This window comes from Drosophila arizonae, chromosome 5, assembly GCF_054131065.1.
Source record: "Drosophila arizonae isolate 15081-1271.41 chromosome 5, UAZ_ARI_1.0, whole genome shotgun sequence".
In the NCBI taxonomy this organism is placed as follows: Eukaryota; Metazoa; Arthropoda; class Insecta; order Diptera; family Drosophilidae; genus Drosophila; species Drosophila arizonae.
In genome coordinates this window covers 23,231,339-23,250,031 of record NC_142925.1, presented here as the reverse complement: position 1 = coordinate 23,250,031, position 18,693 = coordinate 23,231,339, and the positions used below count along the sequence as shown (strand labels likewise).

At 40.6% G+C, this 18,693-nt stretch overlaps 1 protein-coding gene across 1 annotated transcript; it reads left to right on the top strand.

Moving 5' to 3' along the window:
• The first annotated feature begins 586 nt into the window (after window positions 1-586).
• Window positions 587-18,071, top strand: gsb-n (paired box protein gooseberry-neuro). The gene is made up of 5 exons (XM_089470252.1): window positions 587-1,041; window positions 1,427-1,740; window positions 7,028-7,139; window positions 15,731-16,333; window positions 17,345-18,071. Exons 1-5 carry the CDS (start codon window positions 984-986, stop codon window positions 17,650-17,652), a joined length of 1,395 nt encoding a protein of 464 aa, XP_089326378.1. The 5' UTR covers window positions 587-983; the 3' UTR covers window positions 17,653-18,071.
• Window positions 18,072-18,693: the final 622 nt, after the last annotated feature.

Genomic DNA, 18,693 nt, shown 5'->3' with positions numbered 1-18,693 from the left:
CTGTCCTGTGCCGTCGGCAGCCTTCACGCTTTAATTGGCTGCCGGCGACAAAAGTCATATATTGTGCACAAAAGTGTCACACACAAGGACAACAACACACGTACACACACACACATACACAGAGTAAGCAGCAGCCATGACAGGACTAGTGACAGCTGCACAGATCGCTGATGATGTCGCCGCATGGCTGCGACGGGCGGGCGAGCCGCGGGGATGTTTCTTTGATTGTGCGATTGTTGTTGATATCAAAGCGCAGAGCGCGAACCGCCCCGCAGCGAGCAGCCAATCAGCGTGCGCAGCCGACTTGCTGGCCGACGCCCCTGTCTCGATTAAAGCGCAGAGCAAGCGAGAGCGCACACACTCGCGCGCTCTCTCGTCGCGCTATCTCGCTCGCTCGCTGTGCCGAGAGCAGGCAAACGTTTTTGATCGTTGCCATATTGTGGCGCCAGGCAACAAAAGGGCGGACGCGAAAGCTGCGCGCAGCTCTCTCTTACTCTCTCGCCCTCTCTGTGTGTGTGTGTGTGTGTGTGTGTGCGCGTGATTCGTGTGCTTGTATTGCTATTGGGAAACCAGTTTATGGCCGCGATCTCATTGTCGGCCGCATTCGCCGCCCGGCGTCGCCTTCGTTAATTTATGCCTTTAGTTGCTTTGCAAGTCTCGTGCTGTTTGATCGTTCCCAGCGCGCGCAATTCCAAGAAACGTCACGAAGTTCGCTTGGCGAAAACACAACAACAAAATACAGCTCGCGCTTCCTTCCGTCGGATATCGCGTGCGCGCAGCTCTCTCTGTTGACTGTTATCAGCGGGCCAAGTCGCAGTGATTGGCATTTTGGCCCACAGAGTCATGTGAATTGTGCATTGTTCCTTGTGCTCCTTGTGTTGTGCGTGCAATTGTTTCCGCCCAGTTCAGCTCCTGCTCCGTGCGCCATCTGCCAAACGTAGTTCCTAAGTTAATTAATAAGCAAAACACATCAATCAATCGAAATGGATATGTCCAGCGCCAACTCCTTGCGACCGCTCTTCACCGGTTATCCCTTTCAGGGTAAGTTGGGGGCTCCCAGGGAATACTAACAAAAAGATGCAGATTATCAAATACTAACATAAAGATTCTGATCATCAAATACATCAGACAGGACCCTTCATTGAGGTTGAATTATATATTTTGCTTCTTAACTTTAAATTTGATATAAAGTTTAATATATCACAAATTATTTTTTGCCAGAAATAGTACATCACATCACTAACTAACGTAATTGTCATTTTAGTCCCAGTTTCTTACGTAAAATCTGCCGTTTGGATATTCATTGATCCGTTCCTGCTGTCATACTTTAGAAATCTATATACTCCATCCTGCCTTACTAACTCTGAATGAAATCCTATTCTATCACTTGAGCTGCACAAATGAACTATAAGACATCCTATTCCAGGCCAGGGACGCGTCAATCAGCTTGGCGGCGTCTTCATCAACGGCCGCCCACTGCCCAATCACATACGGCTGAAGATAGTTGAAATGGCTGCCAGCGGGGTGAGGCCCTGTGTGATATCGCGACAGCTGCGAGTCTCGCATGGCTGCGTGTCCAAGATACTGAATCGCTACCAGGAGACGGGCTCCATTCGGCCGGGCGTGATTGGAGGCTCCAAGCCGAAGGTGACTTCGCCAGAGATCGAGGGACGAATCGAAGAGCTGCGCAAGGAAAATCCCGGCATATTTAGCTGGGAGATACGCGAAAAACTGATGAAGGTGAGTGCGCAGTGGGTGATCGCCCCTCCCTCTGGTCCGCTTGCTGCACCTGCGCAGGAAGCAATAAAATGTGAGGACACAAATGGCACAAGGATTTGCAGTAGCTCTCTAACCGCATAGCATTATGTCCATTCAGTGCGGCAAACACAAACACGGCTTACTTCCGTTTTCCGAAAAGTCACGTGGCACACTCGGGCCTACGATCATAGAATCGGGTGCAGGTCCGGCCTACACGCCCGCCCGCTGGCTTTGTTTATGGCACGTTACCATTTCCATTTTCAGTTCCATCCATTTCGGCCCTTTGCATATGCCCTGCCTTTTGGCCATTTGGCCATTTGGCATATCGATGGACAGTTGACAAATTTGTTGTACAACGGCGACGACAAATTTTCACAAGATGCCACCCAAAGCGTTAAGAAATCGATTAAAGCATAAAAGTCGGCAAAACGCCAACGGGCTTCATCTCGGCCGCCTTTTTGTTGTTGTGCAGCGGCTGTGACTCCGTCCTATCCTTGAGGCCAACAAGCTGCAACACAGCGCAATATGTTTATTTTCGTTGTTGTTGTTTGTTTTTATGTTTTTTGTTTTGTATTCAGCCCTGGGGCAAGCGCTTCTAACTTCCGGTTCGACAAGCATCTTAGCATGGTGCAATCGGCCAGGTTGTAGCGTGGGCCAAAGCAGATCGTATTGCACATAACGGCACTGTGTACACTGCACAAAATTGTGATCACTTAGAAGTGCATATGATGTGAACAAAGTATTGAAAGAGGTTTTGGCAAATGAAGGATTTATGCCTTGAAAGGATTACATTGATAGATAGATAGTAGATATTTCAACTTGCATTTAAACATGTAAACATTTTGAATAGCACTTTTAGACTTGGTTAACTAGGCATAGGCTAAATATCTTTTAGGACTTTTTAAAAGAACTTGATTGTATCACCAGGCCCATGGATGTATTTTAGTTACCAGACTAACCAGCGATGTTCCCATTTACATTCATACAGTTGGTTAATAAAAAGTTAATAAACAATTAAGAGGAAAATATAAACTCAGTAACAAAAGCAGAGAGAGAAATAAAGAGAATGAGAGAGAGAGAGAGAGAGAGTGAAAGAGAAGGAGAGATGGGTGAAATAAGAATGATGTTACTGAAATGCCTATTACAGCTATTTTATGTACTTCAAGCATTTTGAGGATAGGACTTCAATCAATGTAAAGCTGAATGAAAATAAGGAATTAAATGATTGATAGAAGAGAGCTACAAAATACGTTAGTATTAAAAGGTATCGGTTTGATGCCTCTAAACTAGGATCAGTATTCGTCTCCTTGTGCTACTATCCTCTTCTCCCTACATGATTTTATATAAGCACTGTGCTTGACAGAGGTGTTTATTTTTTGAAAACAGAATTCGAACTTTATAATTTAATTTGCAATTCCTATACTTCATCTCAGCTAAAACGTATAATTATTTTTAATAAATGATCCAATTATCTCTCCAGTTTAATATATAAACCAACTTCCCCTCAATTTTCTCTGTGTTTATCTCTCCAAAAGTTAAACCATTTTCCATGGATCTTCTGCAGAAAGCAAAAATTCTCATGTGCCAGTCTACTCCCTCACTCACACACTCACAGATCCAGATCGAGGCAACGAAACGTTGTCATTATTTTTGGCACAAATTAGCGTGAAAAATATAAATATGAATTGTGGCCAAAAAATACAAAATAATAAAAATGAAACCAAAGAGAAACAGAATAAAAACAAAGCGTGGAAAAAGCCTTGAAGCGGGCTTTCGAAACTGATTTCTGAACCTACGCCAATGTTGTTTGCTCAGGGACTGCCAGACCGAGTGTCTCGTGCTGCCTACTGATCGGATGCGACTCCCTTGCGCTTGTCTCACTCTTAGCTCCTCGCTCTTCACTCTTCCATCGTCTCTTTTCGCTGCTCTTTGCTCTTTATTGAAGCCGCAATTAGTTACAGTTTATGTGGGGATCGCGATTCCGATTCGAGCGTCCATCGATGCGATCGGTCGAAGATATTGCAAACAGCCAAACGGCAAAAGGCACACGAACGGTTGCATCATTCGTCGAATGTATCTGTTAGCCGTGCATCTGCAGCTCTCCCTCTCTCTCTTTTTCTCACTCTCTCTCTCTCTTTCTCCTTCTATCTGTTTCTCGCTCTCCATCTGTGCCTGGCAGTAGGCGTAAAAAGTGCCTCCAGGTGCGCTTCACGCTTAATTAGAATACGCCATCGGCATCTCATGCTGTCCCTCATGATCGGGGCGTCGATGCGATCGCAGCCTGATCTTAAGTCGCTTGCCTCGTGGTTAGAGGCAATTGTTGCTGCCGCCTGTTCGTGATTGATTCAGGTGGTATTTATTGCATAAATCAATTGATTAATCGCCAGTACAGAATGCCCGATCGTAAAGATCACTTGAGCAGTGCAATTAAGTTTCATATGCTACAAGCAATACAAAGAAAATTCCCACATGCACTCTAAGCAGATGCAAGATAGAAAACATGAATTGAAAACATCATTTATGCTATGGCTTTAATCACGCAAAGAACTATGTTTGCGGACAAGAGCTTAGGTTCTCATTTCCGAGAAATTCAGTTAAAAATCCTCTCAGCCCAAATGAATCTTTGGGCATCACACCTGTCACTCAAATAAAAGGAGAAGTATATACACATACATATCTGCATATTTGTATATCTGTTTATATATATTCGAAGCGCACTCAAGTGTCAATCCGACTGTCAACTAATTAATTAAATTTCAATTGAATTTGTGTAGCCAGAAATCAAAGAGGTAACAAAATAAAATGTGAATATAAGAAGCAGAAAAAGGTGTCGCACAGTCGGGGGGCTGCGGCTCTTGAACTGGGAGCTCTGGAGCTGGGGGCGCGCCAGCCAGTTGTCAGTTGCTACAAGATAAGCTGTCACACATTCCAGCTGGCAACTGGTAGAAGCTGTCCGGTAGACCGGAGCCAACCAAGTGCCATGGGGCATAAAAAACGCAACAAAAGTCTAGTTGAAAATCAAAACATATTCCAGTTGCTGTTGTTGTTGTTGTTGTTAGCGTTGTTGCTGCAACCGTTGCTGTTGTTGTTGCTGTTGTTGTCATATTCATGACACTTTCAATAGAAATAAGAGCCAGTAGCCAGAGCCAGTGGAGCAGCTAACCAGACAGCAGGCAGGCAGAGTGCCCCTGCCCCTTCTTTCCCTCAGCTGGACAAAATGTCAGTGTCCAGCTTTGAGTTGGCTCTAAGCGGCGTCTGGGCCATGTCTATGAGGTGCCAGTTGTGGCACCTCAGCCATTACCTGCTCATAATTTTTATGTTACTGCTTATTATTAATCACAAGCAGCAAGAAAGTGAGAGAGAGAGAGGGAGAGGGTGAGAGTGAGAGAGGGAGGCAGAGAGAAGAAAATGTTTGCGGCACATGCCACTCCATTTGAGACGCTGACGCTGGGTCAGTTTTTTAAGCAGCTCCAACTCCAACTGCAACTCCAACTCCGACTCCGACTCCAACATCAACTCCAGCTGCAGCTCCACAGATCAGACAGCGATTAGCTGGGAGCTGCAGCTCAACTTGGAGCTGCGCTCTCGACATGTTGCTCTAATGAAAACTGACAGTTTTCGTCTTGCATTGCATGAGAAATCGGTTTGGATTTCATACGTTTTCTGTTATGATTTGATTTCGATTTAAGTTGCGCGGCAATTACGTGGAAAAGTGTTGTCGTTGCCCAAGCGCCATTAGAGTTCAAATTTAAATCAAATTGATATAAGCTGAGCACATATCGTGTATTACACAGGAGTTACGACAGTTTGATGGAGAGAGCTGCGATAAAAGATGCAGGCTGTGTAAGCATTGAGCATTGAGATGGCAAAGATGTAATAAATGAAAAAATAAATAAATAAATAAATTATTAATAATAAATTAATAATAATAAATTAATAATAATAAATAATAAATATATATATATTTATAAATATAGAGTATATAAATCCATTTTAAGAAACTTTTTAATGCTTAGAAATAGAAATAAAAATATGATTTAGTTGAATTAAATTATCTTTATCAAACCAAACAGACTTCAATGAATACAAATATATATACATATATATTTATATTTATTTCTTTATGAGAGACTTGAATTAATATATAATTAAAATTTAAATGAGGCCTTTGGCTTCATATTTCTTGATATTCTTCTACATAGATAATGATTTACAACTCGGACAACTGCAACCGCTAGGAAAGGCATGCATATAGATTGTACAATTCTTAAGATATTTTACTTTCAGTTAACAAAAATATATAGAATATTCCTTTAATACTTCACTAAGGTGGAAACAGTTGATTTTAGAGATTTTATTAAAAATATATTGAGACACTTTGAGAAATATTATCAAAATTTTATAGCTTAATCTGAACATTTAAATAGTTCTTAACTCCAACTCCTTAATTCCAACGACATTTAATTTAAATCGTTTATCGACCAACAGCAGCTGTAGGTCGAACCCATTTAACAACCCAATCCAAATGATCGTAGGAATTTCGAATTAAAATCAATTTTCGTTAACTTTGCGATGCTTAGAACTTTTGATTGAAATATATTTTATAAGAGTATACTCAGTTCATTAAAAATATCTCTGCATTAGCAAATCCATCTAAGTACAGTCCTTAATAAATCAAAGTATATTAAAATATATTTCTATATATTCACTTGCATAAATTGCGAAGCTAAGTGCATTATGATTTACAACTCAAAAATGTCGACAAAACACCTGACATTCGCAGACAAATTCCGAGGCCCTGCTCAGCTTGACATTTCTTCTAATTGGATTACAGCACAGAGAGCTGCCAAGAGAAAGAGACAGAGTGGGAGAAAGAATGGGATAAAGAGAGAGAGAGAGAGAGAGAGAGAGAGAGAGAGAATAGGCTAGAGTTGAAAATGTGTCCAAACAGCAGCAAGTGGGCAGCTGCCCAGCAACTGGGGAATTAATGTCACAGCGCCAAGTGCATTCGTAAATCCTCGGCCCATTTCGAAGAGCTGAGTGCCTAACGCTCGTATAATTAATGGGCCCCAACCGGTAGCCCACAAATATTTATGCGGCTTGGGCTTATCTTAATTGGATTTGTGTGCTTGATTTGCCACGATTTCGAGTGCTCATTTAGATACCAGATATCAGATACCAGATACCAGATGTCCCCATTTCAAATACAAACACATCAGCACGTCATTTACACAATTTTTCCCATGGATTGCATTTCTTTCTATTGCAGGAGGGCTTTGCTGACGCGCCGTCGACTTCATCGATCAGTCGGCTGCTGAGGGGCAACGATCGCAGCAGCGAAGATGGACGCAAGGACTACACAATCCATGGCATACTGGGCGGTAAGTGTGCAATTCTATAATAGATACGAATTTTAAAATACACATTGTAGCATATTTCTGTATTCCATATATGCCGCACTACGAAAATTAGTGATCATTTATTTGATATGTTTGATGTAATTTCGTAAAATCATTCCCAAATCATTTGTTGCTCAAATCAACAAAGTTGATGTCGGCAACGGCCCTTTGATCGTCTTAGAACGAGCGACTTAAACTTAAATCAAAGCCGCTCAAAATATTACAATAGATCTCTCTGGGCCATACGATAACGATCGCTGGTTCGATCGCTCGCTCGATCGTTCGGTCGGTTGTTCATTTCGTTGTGTTGGCAATACAAACGGTCCAAAATAGGTGTAGATGATGACACCTGAGAATCAAAAGTACACGAGATTCCAGATCCCATCTCTCTCTCTCTCTCTCACTCTCTCTATCTCCTTCAGATCAGCTAATAACCCGGTTTTCCAATTGCCTTGCGTGAGACCTCGACTCTGACTCCGACTTCGACTTCGACTCTGACACTGACTCCTACTCTGCTCTCTGGACGGGGCCAATAATCATGCTAAATATGCAAAGTCATTCGATAAACGATCGGCGGGGGTCAAAGCGTTCCCCTTTCTGGGTTTACGACTTTCTGCCTTCAAATTGACTAGAAAATTGTCTGTTTCTTCTGCCTGTATTGTTGCTGTTGCTATTGCCGTTGCATCATTAGAGGCAGGTTTTTACTGTACTTTAGCCGACATTTGAATTCGTTCCCTCCTTGCCAATTGTCCAATTTGCCGACGGCCTCTCTGATATTTGCCGAGCCATTTCTGTCACAACACAAACACCTCTCACAATGACTCAGTGGGTGACAGTAGAACACGCACGCCGCCAGGGTTGTCACCTTGACTTTGGATGCCATTAAATGGCCTCAATGGTTGCGGCTTGCATTTGCTGAATGAATATTTACGATGTTTTGGGAGTTTCCCAACCTTGAGCAAAAAGAAAGCAACTGTTGTTATTTTCCGGTCTGTCGACATTGAACAGAGATTTTTACTCATCTCATACCTCTGGCATGCTGTGCGACAACTGTTCTTATCTGTGTGCACATAGGGTGTACAATCTGTAAGATGTTTGTAGCAAAAAGAAATATTTAGCATATTTTTTAAATATTCTTGCAAGGCAATAAAATATTAATAAAAAAATTATAAAAATTATAAAAGAGTATATATATAATATTTACTCCTATGATCATGATATAGCACATTAATTTTATCACAGCAAAAAATGAGCTAAGCATTACTTTGATCGACTATATAGAGAATTTATTATGAATTTCCGTGACCCTTGTCAACTGTAAGCTCTACTCTATACCCACTTATTTATTCAACTTCTAACGATATTTTGTATATGCATATCGGTCTCCCTCATTTAATCGTTTAGCCGTGCTCTGTCAGCACCTGTATGCCTAACCCATTTAGCCAGCCTCCAAATGGTGGCTCCAATCGTACAAATGCCAATTACTAAACATAATCTATATAAATTCAAGACAAGAGCTATCATTATGCTGTCGAAGCGTATAATAAGCACACGCCTTCCCATCATCATTGCCATTGCCGAACTCCCAGAGAAGAGAGCTCAACCAATTCCCTTTTGCTCGTAATGATGCATCCGTCATTATGTTCACCTGGTCAGCGCGACCTCATCCTCGTCCTGGGACGCACAATCAGAATGCAATCGGAACAACATTCACAGAGACACATTCACAGTGGCGAGCCTGTGCCCGGGCATCCGAGTGGAGCGGGAGGCCGAGTCGGTGCCTTTGCCTGTAATCAACGCCTTCTCTCGTCCGGCTGCGGCGGGGCTAAGCGGGGCTCTCAAACGAAAAATTATGCATTATTAAATATATATTTCTTCGTCTCGTATTTCACTTATAATTTCGTTTGATTTTGATTTTGTACAATTTATACAATGCGGGGTCCCAGAGCCCCAACCGTTGACCAGATGCTGCATTGTCGCTGGCTGTGTTTAGCGGCGGCTCGCTTTGATCTTTCGTACACACAGCAAACGCGGCCAAAAGATGGGGAAAATCAAATAATAACTGAATAAAAACGCACACACACACACAACATCTCAGAGATGATATTTGTGTGGGGGCTTGTAACTGACCGAGATGAAGGCGCAGCTACCGAAGCTCTTGGTGACAACAACAATAATATATATATTTATAAAAGTTTGGGGCAGGGGGAAGCCCGAAAATGTATCAAAAGATGTTATTGAGCCGTTTTCATTTATATATGCCGACACGCGTTCCAAGTGAAGAAAACCAATTAAAATTGCATTACATTAGACGCTATATTATTTAATAGGCGATGTAAGAAATATGAAGATTTGATTTCTATGATATGTATGTTCGAGCCGTTAAATATAAATAAGAATAGAAAATAATATATTTTTAATCAAATGGAATCGATCTTGCTCTTGTTAATCTTTATAGAAATATAGAAGTTTATAATCACATAGGTGAATAGCGAGTTTGCACATACCATCAGTCCATTTCTTGGCTAAACACCTCGAGCAGATCTAATTTATAACTTCTATTTGGACGGTAGACGATTCAGCATAATTAATTTTGGATCGTAGCTAAAAGCCGATCAGTTACTGAGAGTTAAGATTCCACTACGAACTATAGTTGTTGCAGCTCTCTGAGCCGAAACGCAAACCCATTTTAAATATGTGGTTCTTCGTGCCTCTGGACACGCCCTGACTTGAAAACTCTTTATACATAGTCGAAATTACCAGATGAATTTCACATTCTGATGAAGAGTTTCTTACCATTTCATTTAATATCAATCAAGATCTAGATTTGTTCAGCAATTGCAATTAAGCTTTGTTTCATTTGTATAAAAAAAAAAAAAAAAAAAAAAAAAAAAAAAAAAAACAAACTAAAAATATAATGCTTTTTTGTACTCATTTATTTATTTATTTTGAATATTTAAAATAATAATATAATAATATAATAATTTATGTTCATGTTATATGTTCATCAACGTTAATTATAGGATTCTAATGCTAGTTCCAGTTGTTATTCCAGTAGTGTGAAATTTTCCTATTTTTATGGTAGTTAAGTATATAAAATAAATTTACAACAAGAGTGAATTTATTTCATTCGATATCTTCTGCCATTTTCGGCAGATTTGGCCACAAATCCAATAAAATGTTGTCTGTAAAATTTAGTCTTAAGTTACAATTGAATCTTAAATACATATTTTCGAGTATTCTTAGTCTTAGCTAGCAGGATCAAAGGCTCGATATGTTCCACGAACTAAGCCGCTTGATAAATATCCAATTGCCACGCCTGCGTTTGGTAGTTGCAACAAACCTGCCGCTAAATGTTGCAACGCCCTCGCTGACCGCGCTCAACAATAGATCGGAGTCAAAACGATGCCGACCTTCTGTCTGAAAAATACGCGTGCGATTTGTATTATTTGGCGTGATAATGGACCAACCCATGTCAGATCAAGGCCCACTCAAAGGAAGGCAACACAACTACGAACACAAACACAAACACGAGCAGAAAGACAAAATCAAATGCCAAAACACCGACAAAAAATTCAAAAAGTCAAATAAATAGAAAATAGAAAATAAGAAACACTTGTGGTAATTAGTGTTAAGGACAAAGGAGCAACGAGGCCGACAGGAGGACGCGTGGGAATAGCCAAAGGCTATTTACCAAATATTTGAGACGGCCAGACAATGCGGCAACAATTGTGCCGCAGAGGCTCAAACCCAGATAGAATACCGAAACTAATACAAACAGGTTCAATTATTTGCAAAAATCAAAAGAGAGAAAGGTAGATCAAAGATAAAAGGCAAGAGAGCGAGAGCGAGAGCGAGAGTTAGAGAGAGGGAGAAAACTGGCAATGGCCGCAGAAGACAAACGGTCGCCGATCGCCAAGAGTCAAAGAGCCGTTCACACCTACTCTAATACCGACAAGAGATAGAGCGAGTGAGAGAGAGATAGAGGGAGAGGGAGTGAGAGAGCGAACTAGAGCGAGAGAGACTGCTGCATTCTTGCAGTGTCACATGACAAATGAGTGAAAGAGAGATGATTGCGCAAAAATATCCTGCTCCTTTTTCGAGGGCCCATATGTGTGCGGTCCCACAGAGAGCTGTTGTGGCTGTACGATCGTGCCCTCGATCATGCATATGGTCTGCGGCTCTTGTGGCTCATTTGTTCGAGCCGTTCGGGCACCCATTAAAATCGTTCATGCCCGAAAAAAGTGTCAACGTAACAAAAGCAGCGCCTCGACTTCAAATGCACCGATCGTCGTCGGCGTCTTTAATGCCCACCAGGGTGTCCTGGGTCGATCCGTTTGATCTCATTGTTGGGACTGTATTCTGTTTTCTCGTTCGATGCACCGCTGCGCGGCTCGTTCGTGTTGATGAGTTACAAAATATTTTATTAACGTATTATCACACTTTAGCCAAGCGCGCCCGAGTAGCTCTTCCTCTCTGCCTATAGCTATATATGTATATATGTAGCTGTAGCTGTATCTGTAGCTTGTCTCTGTGTTTGTATCTGTGTATCTGTATTTGTCGCTGCCTGTGCTGTCTGGGCTGTCTGCTCATCTTTGGGGGATTTGTTTTGATCAAGTGTTTGTTCGCATTGTTATTTAAATTAGTTTCATTTCATTCTGAGAGATCAACTGCATCTGCATCTGCATCTGCATCTGCATTTGGATCGCCATCTTCGGGGGGTGCTGGCTCCACACAATCGGCTCGACTCGGCTTGTCTCTTTGCCGCCGGATTATGATTATAACTAATTTTGGTCTCGGCTCCGTCTCTTTGCCGCTGTCTGTTAACAATTTTGTAAATTAGTTTAAATGTGCATCCTCTCATTTGTATCTGATAAGCGGACTGGCTGACGGACTAGCGCGAGGGCGTTGATAGAGCATAAATTTTGGTTACTTTATGTTTAATATATTCGGTAGAAGCATTTAAATAAATATTTGTTATATAATTATACGCTGTCCGATTAGCTGGGCGGTCAGTTTTTAGAACTTCTAGCCTGCCCTGAAGAACTGAGAAACAAAAATTTCGCTGTGGCTTTGTTTCAATATGTTCTAAGTCTTTAAGCTGAGCTCAAGTTCTTAATTTTCGTATTCAACTGTGTAAACTGTTGATTAAAGATATTTGTCTGGCTAAATATTTTAGAAAATATTTTTATTAATTCGATCGTTCACCCTATTTTCAAGGTCTGTGCATTTAAAGCCTTTAAGAAATCCCGAGCTCAACGCGTGTTCAACTTTCAAATATGAGCGGCATATATACATACAGATCTCAAATATATATTTATATACGAACCTTTTTAATACTCCTGTAATCCTTTTGCTGACAAGAATCTTAAGCCTTAAAACAGAAAACAGAACTGAACTGAACTGAGCAGCGCACGCCGACTGAAGACCCCGAAAGTCCCCAAATCCCAAATCTGGCTGCTGACAGAGCCCTCGCGTGTCTCCACGTCGCTCCTCGTCTCTCTCTCGGCTGACAGCTGACAGTGGCCTTCAGCTCAGTGGTGTCCGCTAATAAAAAGTGTCAAAGCCGAGGGCAATGAGTTGGATACCACAAATTTCATTTACTTAGCTTTACTCTTCTATATATGTAAGCATATGTATGTATATATATTTTATTTATACATTTATATATACTTATTCAGATCTCTGCTGGGGCTTTTCAATTGCAGGGCAACATTTTATATTAGATGCAGGCAATTTAAATCGTGTCAGACTCGTGTTGATTGATGACTATAGCATCTCGTCTATGGGGCTGGGCCTTGCTTGAGCTCGATCTTTTGACCCTTTGCACACAAAAGTGTGCCCTATGACTGTCCATCAAGAGTGTGGCTGCCTTTGGCCACACAGCAGCTGTCCCCACTCCCCACTCCCCACTCCCCACCTCCTGCTCTCTTGCTCCAGCGGCATTTACTACCTGCTGTTTATATTTTTGGAAAATGCAATTCGAAACGTCGTTGAAAATGATCGATACCCCGCGCGGATTACAAAACCACGGCGATTTATCATCACGGGGTCAATCGAAAAGAAAGCCATAGCACCACAGCTCCACAGCACCACCGGTAGCCACTGTGGTGCCAAATCTTTGATCTCTGTTTTTTCTGTTTTCTTTTACGGGGATTGTTAATTGTTGAATTGCTGCATTGCTGGATTGTTTTAAGTCTGAGTTTGAGCTCTTTTTCACTTGTGGTAGCAACAAATTAATAAATTGTTTAACATTTCAAAACTAATTGATTTTTCCATAGCTCTGTCTCCCTCTGTCTCTCTTCCTCGATCTTTTATTTCCCTCACTCGAACAGCTTCTGCAGTTTTGGTTTAAGGGAACCCGTTTCTTATAATTAAGTTTTATTGTTGCGTGTGTTGAAAGATTAATAGTCGACTTCTGTTTTTATTATTATTTTTTTGTTTCCACTTGTTTAATACGCATGTGAATTTCGAAAACCCGCGCCACTAAACAGTGGGCGTTCCACACTTGAGGATTTCTTGCTGCTTTCGCAGATCTTTGTTTTACTTTTCTCTTCTTTTTGTATTTCTGTTTTTAATAATTATTTTTAGGTGTGTTTCTTATGAGCTTTACGATGTTTATAAGCGTGCCTGAAACTTTAAGCTTTTTTGGCAAATCCCATTTTGAAGATTTGCATTGATTAGACTGACAGGTGCATGGGTGTGGCCTAACGTGGTATGTCAAATGTTTATGAAATCTTATGCAAATTGAAAACTATATTTAATAGAAGTTGACATCACTTTAAGATAGTTCAAAATATATGAAAGATCAGATAGATCAGGAGTTTGACAACGAAAAACAAAATATTATATTTTAGTTTGAGATTTTATTGAATATAAAATGTATATATTTTCAAGTAGGAATTCAGCATCATAAATTTTAAATAACTTGATCTGTAAAGCTGTGAAAACCACCTGGGTACTCACTATGTTACTCAGAAGACCATATAATATAATTTATTATATTTCATATTCAAATTTAAAAAAAATAAAATTTATTGGTAATATTATTATTGGTAATATTATTATTATTATAATAAAAGATTGCATTACTTTTAGATTGATTTTTATATAAGAAATAGTAGTTAGATTAATATCCTGACAGAGTATTTAATAGATTGAACTGAGACTTAGCTTGAAATCTTATTGAATATAAAATATAGAATGTAGATATTTTCATAGTCTCCTAAGTATGTTAGACATCGTAATATTCTTATTCGAATTTATCTTATTTAACCAGTTCCCTAATCACCTTAATAATTTCAATTTATATTGTATTATATAACCTATATTTGAGTAAGAACTAGCCCTTTTTCTAATGCTTTTTGTTGTCCATTGATAACTGTACTCAAAGAGCAGCCCTACAAAACTTCCTCTCACTTCCTGTCCTAGATCCTTGGGCAGTGGTCTCATTTATCAAGCCCCAATATCAATGTGGCCTAATCCACTAAATCAATTAATAATTTCTCACTGGACAGACCGGAAAAGATTACAAGGCTGACCGCAACCGCAATATGTACCTGTGATCACCTTGATCGTTTCCTGTGCCACACACACAGACACAAATGCGCTCGCTCGCGGTTGATCAAGGACGATCTATTTAATCGAAGGCGGTGCGGAAACCCAGCAAAGTATTTCCGCTGCGAGGACCAAGCCAGGCTCAACTCGACAATTGTGAGCGTATTTGTGTGCGCTCAAAAGAAAGGGAAAAGAGCTGGCAACTCATTATGAAAAATGATCTTGTGATCTTGTTGAATAGTTCCGAAACTCTTTGAAGTGAACCCTAGCCAGGCCTAATGTCAGTTTATTGTGTAATGAGCTCTCCAAATAATTTGGCATGCCCTCCAACTGTAACCGACTCCCAACCACCGATCGCTGCGATCGCTGCCACACGCCGCGCTTCATGCCCGATTTGAGAGCTAGGCGGCATTTACTTTCGTAAACAGATGCCGAAGTTAATTGGCGCACTCCTCCGTGGCGCGACAGCGGCTCACCCTTGCCCGTTGACAACTTGCCGATCGTCATCCTCTTGTGTAATTTGATATATTGTGTCACTTGTCAACTGTGGTGACTTTTACGAGCTGCCTGCGGCAACGCCCCCTCCTCGCCAGCTTCAGCGAACTGCTTCGTCGATTCATCGTCGCTGCGACTGCTGTGCTGCGATCGTCGGCGGCTGCTTTTGACAGATTTGTTGCGCTCCCTGACGTTTCAATTAATATGCAATGGCGCGCAGTGAACGTCGACACTCCCACTCCCACTGCCAGTTCCACTCATCTGCCCCTTTCCTTCTCCCATTCACATTCACATTCCCATTCCCATTTTCCATTCAGATTCCCATTCTCATGCCGAGGGGATCTCGCACAGTCAAACGATCGATTCACCACCACGTCGGTGGCCCCATCGAATATGATTTAGTGACTTTCCTTCCCAATATCCCATTCAGCAGCGCTGAGCGTACAAAATTTTATGACTTCTTACGAGGCGTTTATAATTTTTAGTAGCCTTTTAATAAACTCTCATATCTCTTTGCGCAGGCCGAGACTCGGACATCAGCGACACCGAATCGGAGCCGGGTATTCCGCTCAAACGAAAGCAGCGACGCTCCCGCACCACATTCACCGCCGAGCAGCTGGAGGCTCTCGAGCGCGCCTTCTCACGCACCCAGTATCCGGATGTCTATACCCGAGAGGAGCTCGCTCAGACCACCAGCTTGACTGAGGCGCGCATCCAGGTCTGGTTCTCCAATCGCCGTGCCCGTCTGCGCAAGCACTCGGGCGGCTCGGGCTCCGGACTGTCTCCCATGAATGGTAGCGGTGCAGGCGTCGGAGTGGGTGTACCACCCAGCAGCGCAGCAGCACCACTTGGCTTTGGGCCACTGGGCGTGGGCTCGATGGCGGGCTACAGTCCCGCCGCAGGCACCACGGCCAGCACCGCCACAGGCATGACCGACAGCTCGCACCACCACCACAGCACCGCCCATGCTCCCAGCACCCACAGCGCAGCAGCGGCTGCGGCAGCGGCCCATCACCACACACAAATGGGTGGCTACGACCTGGTACAGAGCGCGGCTCAGCACGGCTTTCCGGGCAGCTTTGCCCAACACGGACACTTTGGCGGGCAGAACTATTACCATCAAGGTGGGTACATGATGCTTAAGATGAAATCCTTATCCATCTTCTCTTTTGTTATGGATTTCATGTACTGAGTTTTCTACTTACTCAATCCATAATCCCACTATCTCAACTCTGTCCTTGCTTTAACTTCTAGAATGAGGAAAGGGTACAAGAGACCTTCCTTTCCATATTTACGTAAATCTTCATGATTCTCTTGCTGTTTTATAGAAATTGAGCTGTCAATATTGACTGTAGACCGATTCTTGAGATTGTCTAAATATTATACATACTTGTCGTATATCCAAAACTATTATTTCCAAAGTTTTTTTTAAACCTAATCAATTTTGCATCTGGATCACCTACTACATATTTATCCCTAATATATATATATATATATATATATATATATATATATATATATATATATATATATGTATATATATATATATATATATATATCCGTGAATTCATATTGTATATCGAGACCGACTTATTTTATTTTTTATTTTTAAATAGTCTTTCTTAACTTATTTATCTTCTTTTCCGTACAAGTCTATTTCTTATCATTCATTCAATTTTAATGTGAATCAAGCAGCATACATTACCCCTTGCCATCTTTTATTATACTTTTTCCTGTTCTCTCAATTTCGTGCTCAACATTTTAGGCGCCTTCATTAAAAAATTATATATATGTATCCCATATTTTCATTTTTCTATCTCGTTATTCAATTCCCTTATCATTTGCTCTTCCATATTCTTGATCATGAATCTCTTCATCTTATTCCTAAAAGTCCGATGTTCTTTCCATATGAAATAGGGATTTCATATGGAAAGAACATCGCACATAGGGATGTGCTTTTCCATCTGTTTCCTTACTTTACCTCCATCTTTGTGTATTTACATTTCTTTAGTTTTCTCTTTAATGTTTACCTTCCTTTACATTCTAGATTCTTTAGCTCATCTCTATCTCTCTTCCTCACACTTATTTTTTTTTTAATTCTCTCCTAACCTAACACCCATTCTTCTTCATTTTAGACTACTCCAAGCTGACCATTGACGACTTCTCGAAACTAACCGCGGATAGTGTATCAAAGATCTCGCCATCGCTGCACCTCAGCGATAATTATGCGAAACTGGAGTCGCCCTCCAACTGGTCGCAGGCTGCCTACCATCTCAACCAGTCGGCAGTGGCGGCGGCCAATTACAACGCGGCGGCTGCCCACCACGCGGTCGCCCAGCACCAGTTGACTGATTATGCGGCCGCAGCAGTGCACGGCAATGTGGCTGCCGCCTACAACCATCCACTGCCCGCCCAGGGGCAGGCGGCCAAGTACTGGTCATGAATTGATTAACTAAGCTGGCGCTCCACACCCAGCACCGTTGGTTAACATAGTGTGGAATATTTCAACTTGATTATAATTATCAGCAGAGGCACATGTAAATCTTAGACACTTACCTATTTATTCCAGCGACATGCAAATCAACATCTAGCTATAGCATTAGAATTTAATAATATGTACATATATTCAATTGCATATAAATTACACGGCTATCAGAAAACGCGACGTGTTTCCACTTTGATTAAGTACGTATTTATTTTGTAACTTAAGATATGAAAAAGCGATATTATGTATAAAGAAAATATAATTATAAAATATAAACAAAGTCGACTGTGGTTTGATTTGAACTAAAGTAAGACTGGTGGCAAACATCTAATATAAATGGAAGACACAAGGTAAGGTGCTTGATAAACAGCTTGAAGTACTTATTCGTTTTATACTTTCTTGAATACTTTTAGGTCTTTTAATGAGTTATGGGTTAAAATTTTAGTTAATGAAATAAATATTTAAAGAAATGAAAATGAAATACTATTAAAAGGGATACAATTTGTATCATTAAGGATAATATCTTATAGCATTGTCAGATTTCCGTTTTAGTTTTCTGTTAATTTTTATCGAATACGAATTAAGAGATAAGTGATGGATAATATAATTGCTAAACACTAAATTTGAATCTTAAAGAAAAAAATGGTTGCTGGGAGGAATTATTGTTATAAAAAACAGCTTCAAGTATTCGAAATTAATAAAGTTAATAAATAAAAAAATTAAAAACAATTCCCTTGATTTCCTAGAAACAATGTTATATAAAATATATGAAAACAAAAAATGTTTGTACTTTAAACCATCTTAAACAATCTTTATCCCGCCGGCGAAATAAAATATATTTGCATTTATAATACATATAATAAAAATATTATGATTTGTCTAACAAAAAGACAAAAATTTTCTACCGAAAAAAAAAAAATATATATATATTGAAATGAAATGTACTATATTTCATTATTATACTATATTTATACATATAAAAAAGATAATATATTATTA